This window comes from Corvus cornix, chromosome 3, assembly GCF_000738735.6.
Source record: "Corvus cornix cornix isolate S_Up_H32 chromosome 3, ASM73873v5, whole genome shotgun sequence".
NCBI classification, from domain to species: Eukaryota; Metazoa; Chordata; class Aves; order Passeriformes; family Corvidae; genus Corvus; species Corvus cornix.
Genome location: NC_047056.1, coordinates 9,806,045 through 9,816,539, shown reverse-complemented (window position 1 = coordinate 9,816,539; position 10,495 = coordinate 9,806,045). Strand labels below are relative to the sequence as shown.

Sequence of the window (10,495 nt, the reverse complement as noted above, 5' to 3'; positions counted from 1 at the left end):
CTGGTGATCTGGGCATTTCTTCCCCATCTCGTATTTTAATCTTTTAATTTTTTTGGCCCCATAGCCCTCCTGGAACAGAGACCACGATGACACAGCATCAACGCGCTCCGGGGGAACCCCCGGACCCTCCAGCGGAGGACACACATCACACAGTGGGGACAACAGCAGTGAGCAAGGTAGGAACAGAGCCCTCACACTTTCCTAGCTGGCAAATGGTCACCAACGTGCTCAGGGAATGGTTACTCTCTTTCTGGTGTGGAAATATGCTCGGGTACTAGAGGGTTTGTGCTGAGAAAGGTCTATCATCCTTTTTTTTGACATTTTTTCCTCCATCTCCTCCTAGTAAAGGGATTGGCATCTTTATTTCTTTGACCCTGCCAGCAGGCACATGTTAGAGCAACATATGTACCAAATTTGCAGTATGCTTAATAAAAATAAGAAATGAGAAGTTTGAGGTTTTTTCTTCATTCAAATGGGTTAAAAGATGAAATCTTCAAAACGAAATGTAATTAAGATTGCAGAAATGCATGCTAATATTTCAAAGATGCCATCGAAACTTGATTGCATATAAAGAAGAGATGTTAGCTGGCCTGTTTTACAAAATCCTGAGCCGTGCTTTTACTTACTTTTTTATACTCAGTTCCAATTTACTTGAATGCAAAAATGTTCTGTTTGAGTGCCAGGCCAGAGTAGCTGATTTAGCAGGGCGAGTATGAAATGAGCTTGGTGCAATGGAAGTGGGACATTCTACAGATAATCAGTGCTGTCTCAGAAACTCTGAAGTCTAAAAAACTGAATCTCTGGATTTTTTTTTCTGAGAAGCTGAAAGCATATTTTTTCTGAAGAGACCAACTACAGTGGATTTAGTGTTAATTTAATGCAATTAAAATTTAAAAAGGATCCTTAATCTGAATATAAAAGAGAGTGCTTTATTGAAGTTGACTCTGAACTTACAATAGGTATATACTTTTAAATCGGGTTTTATGATCATGTTTCATTCAAGTGCTGTTAGACAACAAAGGAATTGTGTTTCCAAAAAAAGGTTGAACAGTACTGATTAGCATTGCAAAGTCTGCATTTAACAAGATTAGTTTTTAAACTAAACCAGTATATTTTAATTTTTTATATGCATGGACTTAACGTACATGGTGAATAACATCTCTTTATAGAATTTTAAGTATTTGAGACTCGTTATTGTTTAAAGAAAAGTTGCTGACTTCATCGCAAGTGTAGCCTAGTAAAAATGGGGCCTGGAATAGTAAACTGTTGCAGAGCTGAGGCAGAAACTGGTAACCTTCTGACCTCTGACTTTTACTGGAAAATGATATGCAACATAAATTCAGGGGGCCTTTTTTCTTTCAAGTATGTATACATATATATTCTAGTGGTGCTGTTCACAATGCTATAGTTGAAGTGGTGTCAACTTGTTCATTAGAGTCCCTTGCTTTCGGAGCAAACTTTAAATCCATGGGGCTTTTTTTAAGGCTGAAAAAGCTGCTTCAAGAATAAGCTTTGAACTAAAATGTGGTGTTTTGAGAGGGTTTTTGTATTTGGTTAGGGCTGTTCTTTTATTAGACGGATGTGCGTGTGTTTATGTGGATATGTGCGTGGACAAAACATCTGTGGGGAGGCTTGCCAGAATGCTCCTACACCGTGTTGGAAATTGAGCTTAGTTCCTGGTGTACTTTTAAAGATTTTCAGACTTCATTTTCTCCTAAATGTGGCATTTTAGTAGTCTGGAGTGCTTGTCACATCTGATATCTTATTGCCATCCTGGTCCATTCCTAGCAAGGTGCATGCTGCAGCCCCAGTCAGGAAGGGTTTTCTAAAGTGAGTTTCTAGCCTGATTCCTATTAAATATCCACAGAAGGACTTGTCAGTGATGCTTTAGTCAGTTCTGAAACTGTTATCCAAATCCCAGTGGTTGATAGTGCTTTGTGAAGAAGGCTCATTGCATTAAAACTTTGGAGAAGAGTAACAAAAGTGGGAATTTGGTAACTGGAGCTCTCAGGTCAAGTTTGGGAAAGGAATTTTGGAAAAGAGATCCTGTCCTGGGGATCTTTGTTACCAAGACTTGCCTTCAGGCCACTTGCCACCTATGGAAATGGTGGTGGTTTTGAGGAACAGGAATGTCATAAGGGTAGTGGTGGTCTTGCTGAGCCTTGCTTTATGTCTTGTTTACATGAAATGCTCTGAAGGTTGAGATTATCGGGGAAGCTCATTTTTTTTATGCACACTCATGCCTGCATGTACACCTTCTGTAAAAAAAACCCAAAATGTGATTTTAGCATTTCCCTGTGGGGAAGAAGTCAAAAAATATGACTCTGAAGGACCGAAGCGGAAGAGAACAAAAAGATAGCAAATATACTGCCTCTCCTCAACTGCATTTAATTTCCAAATGCTGTGATTTGGTGGCTTTTCTTCTGTGGCCTGATGTTGGGAGTGCAACACTGTGGTTAAACCCCTATGTTCACCACTGCTGGATGCTTTTCTTGGCAGCAGAAGGAGCCAGCATGGCACTGCCATAGCAGCCAGGTGCTGCGGAGGGGTGGCAGCAAAAGGCTGGGGACCCACACGCTCGTGCTTGCAAGCATAGGAGTTAACTCGAGATGCATGTGTTGCGTGACATATATTCAGTATATTATGGGCTTCCCTATTTTTAGGAGTTTGTAAAAGTTCCTTTTGGTTCCATCTGTCAAGATCACGTTTGCCATTTAAAAAAAAAAAAAAAAAAAGCAAATCTGATCGCCAGAAATAAAACCCCTCTAAAACTGTCTGGTCTTTGGTTGTTCTCACAACCTACTTCCCTTGTTGGGGTAGGTAAAAGCCCCTTCTGGGCCAGGTTTACAGCCTGGCTGCAAGTATCACAAGGATGTAAATGTAAGCTTTGCATTTTCAGAGAGGCACACAGACTGGAGATCTTAAGCCTTTAGCAAGACTTTTCTCCTTAGTCCTTAACCCAGACTATGTTAAGGTCTATTTTTGGATTTTTTGGAGATTTTTCTTCTTTACCTTATTCATCGCTACAAATCCTGCAAAGTGTATTTTTAACCTATTTATGTCCCAGTGTACAACACCCATAGAATGATTGCCTTTGAAATCAGGAGAGACGGTCTTTCCTGTAAACATTTTAAAGTCTTTTTTAACGTGTAAATTTACTTACTTAATAAATAGTAATAACTCCCAGCTGCTTCGATCTATTGCAGAAATCCATATTTAACTGCTAGGGAGCTGTTCTGAGGTCTCGTGCCACTGAACAGCAGGATATGTTATTGCATAGTACGTTGACACAACCTCTTGTAAAGGCCTGGTATTGTGTCATCATAGGGGATAGTTGTAGTACAGGAATGCAGAATAATATTATGAAAAAGTTTTCCCGTTGCTCTGATCTTAACGGGAAAGGCCTTTGGAGGTCTGTCTCCAAATTTACGAAGTGGAGAAATAATTTACTAAATTCTATTTAAAAGAAGATAAGCAAATTCTTATGTACAGGGAGGTGATGCTGAGCTCATGGCAGCACTATTTTATCTTACTGTGTCTTGTAACTTCAAAAGATTCTTGTTTGGGATACTGAGAGCTCTATTTTGTTTGTTTTTCAAATAGTGAGGCCAGGAAGATGCTGAACAAAGCCCTGGTACAGTCACTTTAATCCAGAGTGGAGTTCTTTATTTCCCATGTTTAGCTCTCCTATATAGCTCAAAAGAAAAAGAAAAATAATCCATCAGTGTCACCTTATTTGTGCATATTGTTTCTTTCTCTCTCTTTTTTTTTTCCCCAAGCCTCAGCCTGCATTCGAAACATTTTTTTAACCTCCAAATAATTGTTGCTCCTTCAAGCCAGGAGTAGAAGGCAGCGATAGTTCTGTGTGAAAATGTATCAATGGCTGCAATGGTTTATATTTTTTCAAGGTTTTGTAGGAGTTTGAGCAACCTATAGGCAAAAAGGCAATCGGGTTTATTATTGCTGGGAATCTCCAGGCGATTGTTTGGAGGCTGCAAAGGCAGGCAGCAGAGCCGGGAAGAGGGGGAGAGAAGGGCCACATTATGTTCCAGATGACTGAGCAAGGATTTATATACCAGCTCGCCTTTTTTTTTTTTTTTTTTTTTTTTTTTTTTTTTTTTTAACATGGGAGAAGAAAAGTAATAAGAGCGGGGAGGCATTTGAAGCGGTCAGATGGCCGATGACTAATGGGATAGGTGGGCAGGAGCCCTAGGATTGGGTGTCTTAATGAGCACATTTCGCACCAAGTTTGGGCTGCAGTTCCCCTTCACCTTTGCCCTTTATTGACCGAACTGACACTTCATTTTTCACATACTTCCAATTATGGCTGAGCTTAAGTGTTGCCCTGCCTCCTTTCTTTCTTGCCTATGGACGGCTTGAGAGTGGTTAAGGCCACAGAAGATATTTTAATTTGAAAAACTACCATAGCAAGGCAGGTTTAGGGTGTAACCTGAAACTGCTGTCACTTGGCAGTTTCTCTGATGAAAACAAAAGTTTTAATGTTTCTTGTTTAGCGCTTCACCACCAGGCCCCCCCCACCCCCCTCCTTCCCTGTGGTGATGTGGGGAATTGCTTTGGGGGCGATTGGTTTGGCGAGGGGTGTTTTCCTCAGGGTAAATCCTTTCTGGCAGTACAGGTGTCATGGGTGGGAGTCACCCAAGTAAGAAGGTAAACCCAAGTGAAAAGCAGTGCCGTGCTTGAACGATGGCTCTTCTTTCCTTCTCAACACAGCGTCTTCTCAAATGGCTTCTTGTGATGTCATGCCCTGCAACGTCCTTTGCTGGACGTTCTTCTTATGGAAAAGCAAAGCATAATTGTGCTTGCATTTCTCAAGCCTTAGACCAGTGCGGATTTGTTGTTTTGGTAATATTTAATGCATGAATGCAGATTTGAGCGTGGCCTGGCTGTGAAGCTTTGGGAAGTAGCTGAAAATGATGCTGGGAGAGGCTGGTAGGAGGAAGAGATGGACAAATCTGCAGTCGCTCCTTTGCTATACAAGGAGAACCATGCTAGATCTCCCACTGCTCAAGCTTGTGTGCATTTCCACGTTGGCTTTTACATGCAGAATCCTTCCAGGGCGGAAATGTCTGTTTGCTTTCGCAGGGCTTAGAGGGTTTCGGAGCATGCGGTTTTCCTACCAAATGTGGATTCTGTCGGAAATAGTTGGAATAAGTTGTGCTTGCATGGGGTGGGTGGGTTTAAGAACAAAATAGCTGCTGTTAGACCTTCACTTCCCGGCAGCACCACTGGATTTTGCAGCGTGGTTTTCGCTACCGGCTCTGTCACGTGAAATTTGGGTGAGTAATGAGTGGGCATGTCACCTGTGTGCCAGTGGTGATTGCTTTACATTTAAATACATGGAGACTATATTGACAATTATTTACATCCAAACAGAGGCCCCCTAAACCACAGAAGTATTTATCTCAAAAAAAAAAAAAGTATGAAGTATTACCTACTTTATTATGTAGCCCTCTGGCATAGTAATGGCATGGCATATTTTTACTATAATATGGTAATAAAAGAATATGTAAAAGGCAGACAAAGGTTCTGTCTTTTCACTAAGGTGACCCCTGTTACCAAGTAACTGCTTTACTTATGAGCTTATTAAAAACTCAAAAAAAAATGAGCTTTTCATACTTCACAGGCATTGATGTGAAAATGAGCTGTCCTACGAGTAGTTTTCTTGATCATTTTTAGAACAATTGATTAGCCAAAGAGCCGCTGTCATTAGTTGACATTGACTGATAGCAATTTGTCACAAGCTCCGAAGGTCAGCCAGGCAGTGGAAGCTTCGGCTTGTCTTTGATTGACCTTTTCTGATGCCATTATCATGCGATCGGTTAGACTGGATGTGACCCTCGATTAGAAAAGACAGGGCATTAGTCAACAGGGGCTGCTCCCTGTGTTTTTTCTGGCGCTTTATGTATTGTGAATCCCGAATTAAGCGTAATAGGCTTGTTTGGAAACGGAGCAGTATCAGTTTTGCTGAGGCGCCGCCATCCCCTTTTCTTTTCCTGCTTTTCCATCATGCAGGCAGCACTCCGTTTGCTTTAAATCAGCTGAGCACCTGTGCCCTCTTCCTTTGACGTGAGATACGAGATTTAAGCCAGACCCATATTTATCTGAAACTCTTCGTGTAGGTGCGTATTCTTCAGCAGCACCAGCATTAATTATTTTTATCTCCCCAGAATCATGTTTTATTTTTTAACAGTGATTGAGTGGTTGAGGACTATGCTCATAACATGATGTCAATTTATCATTCTGTTCTAAAGCTGGGGGGTGTGAAACTGGTTTTTTCCTCCTTCTAGTTTAGGTTTTTGTTCTGTTTTTGGTTTTTTGTGGTTTTTTTTTTGGGGGGGGGGGTTTGTTTTGTTTTGGGGTTTTTTTGTTTAGTTGGTTGGTTTTTTTTGGTCTCATCAGCCTGATTCAGCTGTTAAACTTAGATTTCGGCAGTGTTAAGTCTGCGTGCCTCAACTAAGCAGAGTTGTGCTTCCAGAATGGTGCATGGGAGCAAGTTCTTGCTTGGAAGCAGGTGTCTGTCATGATTTGAGCATTAATCTTTTCCCATTGTCAGGATTTATTTCAATCATTCACATTAGCTTAAATGTCTGTTATTAACAGGCATTTTTCTTTTTGCTCTGGCAAAGCTAACTTAAATACTTATAAATGTTGCTAGTTTTCCCTAAATTGTGGGTAACATCATCGTAAATGAACTCTCTTCCTTGTAAAAAACCTTCCTTCCTTCCATTTCCCTTTCAGGGGAAACCTGAATTTCTGTAAGCAGCAACTTGTTTTTCAGGTCAGCCCCCAGAGATAATAAGCAGTTCAAAACCAGCACAACCATTTCAGCACGGTTTAATGCGACTTCCAGCCTTTGCTCAGGAAAAGCTTCCAGCTGGGAGGTGAGCAGAGAGACGACCATGTCAGGAGGCACTTCCTTCAGGCTGAGCCTATTGCCGTCATTGGCAGAGCAGAAGGAGGGCAATAGACTTTGGAAACTGTTTACCTTTAAAGTGGCTATGGAAATACAAATATTCCTGACTTCTTGGCCCATCTGTAATCAAGCAGCAAAATCCATGTGCTGAAGTCCATTTTTTTTTTTTCTGTTTTCTTGGCAAGTTTTTCTAAACTCAGAAATGTCTACCCATTAAACATCTGTGTGGCTGTGCACAAGCCCATGTATACATAGATGTGTATATAAGAACATGGCCCTGACCCTGAACTAAGCATCCATTGGCTTTTGCAGCCCCCAAAGTGTGTCTGCACAGAACCAGGTGTCTTAATGAGGGCAGGATCTTGAATATACCAAACAGGGAACAGTGGTGGAAAATCATCGTATTGCTGAATCACATCTTGGGCTGTTAGCTAAAAACTCTGGTGTAGCACTGAAGGACATCTTGCTTTCTTGCTTGGATGGGGCAGAGGGAGATTTGGTTTTGTAAGAAGTTGTAGAAGTAGGTTTGAAGTTTTTAGTGTCCAAGGTGCCCCTTTCAACAGTATCGGAGTTGGGTGTTTTCAAGATGGCTGATATGATTTTTTTTTTTTTTTGGTTGCTTTATTCAGATACGGTGGTTTTTTTCCTACACATCCTGGATGTTTTCACTTAAGTTGTGGTGGCTCATTGGAGCTAATGAGCTTCCCATATGGCCCATATTGAAGGCCATCTTAGTATTCCCATCTTAAGGGTTCTATCCTATTTGCCTCTCCAGGTCTTCAGCTGAGTCTTTTGCAATCTGACCTAGGCAGAGTGAGATTTTAAGGTGTGTGTCATTGACCTCTTTAAATCGGAGGTTAAAAAAAGTTGTGATCTTGAGATGTTTGTTTTGAGAGACATTTTATCACAAGGAGTATAAACTCGTAAACATGCTGTGTTTCTGGATGAGTGATGCAACAGGGTGTGCCATCAGGGTGCTTGGCACAGACCATTTTCCTATCTCTCACATGAAAGGCTGGGAGGGAAAGATGACTAAGGCTGGAGGAGAAGTCTAAAATTAGTTGTGTATGGAGAAAGTGGTGCTTGTCCCATAGTGCAGGAACTAGGGGTTGGATGTTCATGGCACAGGAGCTGTTCCAGAGTGTTTAGGTTTAAAACAAATAAAAATGTTTTATGTGTTGGGTTAAATTCATTGCTACAGAACAGCATTCTGAGGAGGTCAGCAGGGGACAGAAAGAGATTAGACCAGTTCATGGAAAAATATGTTCTTTTGTAGCTATTAAAAACCCTGGTCCAGATGCAACCGCTGGCTCAGGAAGCTGCCCAAGTGCTGATTGTCGGAGCGGTGGCACAGCTGCCTCTGTGTGCCCCCACTTTCCGTAGTGTTTTCCTAAACACCCGTTATTGTTCATGAGACACCACCACAAGATCCAGTTTCTTGGACAGATGTCCTCTAGTTTTTATGTTAAAATAATTTTTTATGATTCAGTTCAGGAAATAAGATGCTGGATATTTTTGTTTATCCTTTTTTTTTAAGGCTCTTGCTAATGCTGGCATGCTTTTGTTGGGAAGAAAGTAGACATAGCTTGTATTTTCTTGCACTTATTACCCCGATGGTGGGAATGGTTTGATGCTATTCATTCAAATTTGACAGGTGATTGCTTCTGTAAATGAATGCACTCAAATCATAATTGTTGCAACAGAATTGTTTGATTACCTGGCAGTAGCCTCTTTCTCTCTGATAGCTTTTGGATCACCTGTTTGCTGAGAGCATTTGACAGTCCTCATGTTTATTACCCAATTGAATGTCAGTAGCAATTGCAGCTAAAGATAAACGAAAATGCAAGTACTTGTTGACCTTGACTTTTTTCCACAAGATATTGGACTTGATGGCTCTATTGCTGTTGAACTGATAAGAGTTATAAACAGTAGTTGAAGGAAAATGTTTTATTCCCAGAGGAAAATACCACACTGCTGTGGGAAATGGCATCTGACTAGCACTCTTTGCCAAATTTGCTTGGTTCACCTTCATTTAGACTGTGGGAAAATAAAATACAAATTTCCCCTTTTATGACTTTAATATCTCTGCAAACATGAATTCCTGTGCTCTTTGTAAAGTTTTGTTGGCAGACTGTGCCAATAACAGACAGAAAGCACGAGACCTCGCCGTGTTTTATGATGTGCTATAATGAGGATTCTCAATTCTTCCTTATTTTTGCGCTGATTTGATAATTACAGGGAGGGAGCAGAGCTTTCTTCTCCTATTCCAGGGGAAGCTTAATATGTCTATAACTGGCAAAGACTGGAAAATGTGTGGCTGTGGGTGGATAATGTTGTAGTGGGGCTGTGCTGGTGAGAGGACAGCTTGGGGATGAAGGAAAAGTTATTGCAGGGATGGAGACCTACTTTCATAGGTCAAGTTTGCACCCTTACAAGTTCTTTAGGCAAGGTCCCACATGGGGTCCTTTGCAAGTTTTTGGTAGGAGGGGGCTGATTTGGTGGTGCCCCTCCCAGCTGCTTTTGGGGAATGGGAGGGATGGATGAGCTCTGGTCCCAACAAATTTTCCTGCTATAACCCCCTCCCCCCCCCATATATATTTATATACAGCTGTTTCTAATCCTACTCTGATATGAAACCTGAAAGGAAGACTTCAATGGAAACAGGAGAAGGCAATAGGCTTTGAGATCATTCAGGATGAAAGTCAATGTATAAACATTATACGTAAAAAGTACAAAAGACAGTGGAATTATATTATTTAAAACATAAGTCCTTCTTGTCTCAGCAGCTGCTCTGATAAACTCTGTACAGTATTGTAGGAGCTTGTTAAAGCACTGAAATGCAGGATTAAGCAGTGCTGTAACAGTTAGCAGAGTCAGACTAGTAATCTTATTGCATTGTAAATTTTTTTAGGTAAGATTAAGCTGGCACTACATTATATGTTTGTGGGCGAGGGGCCATTCTTCAAGGGATTAATTAATAGGATCAGCAATGTAAGATGCTGACATAATTTTTTCTAAGCACATTTATGCACATGGGCTTTTATTATTACTATTCTTTTTTTTCTTTCTTCCAATTTTAAATTCATGAATGAGATGGGGACTTTCTCTGGGCAATCAGAGCAGCCTCTGCAGCTTGCAGCAGTGGTGATGTCAGAGCCACCTGTCATCCTATAATTCAACAGGGACCACTTCTCACTGGCCTGGTGACCCACTAGTTGGTGACATGAGAAATACCAGAGGGAGATGCCTGATGTCCCTTCTACCCAAGCTGGGGTGGGATCGTAGGGCTGTGACTAAGCAAATGCCTGACGCTGCTCTGGCAGGTCTTTGAACGAGGGTGCTGTTGGTAAAATCTTCCACTTTTCTGCTTTGGCTCTTTAGCCCGGATACCTCCTCCATGTAGCCTTTGGTTTCACATCCTTGAACTTTTGCTGCTCAGGCCTGGAAGGTAGCAAAAGACATGGGAGAGTGTGGCTGGGCCCGTGATGAGCAGTGGGAGCAGTGTCACATCAGGATAGGCACTGCCACCCTGCCTCCCTCTGTGGCTTGGGAACTTCCTCA

At 41.5% G+C, this 10,495-nt stretch overlaps 1 protein-coding gene across 2 annotated transcripts in view; it reads left to right on the top strand.

The window, feature by feature from the left end:
* MEIS1 (Meis homeobox 1) overlaps window positions 1-10,495 on the top strand; it is a 107,931-nt gene that overhangs the window by 27,041 nt on the left and 70,395 nt on the right. For both annotated transcript variants that reach the window (XM_039568471.1, XM_039568472.1), the window contains exon 7: window positions 65-176. In XM_039568471.1, the coding sequence (XP_039424405.1) occupies window positions 65-176 (112 nt within the window). The remainder of the gene's footprint in view (window positions 1-64; window positions 177-10,495) is intronic.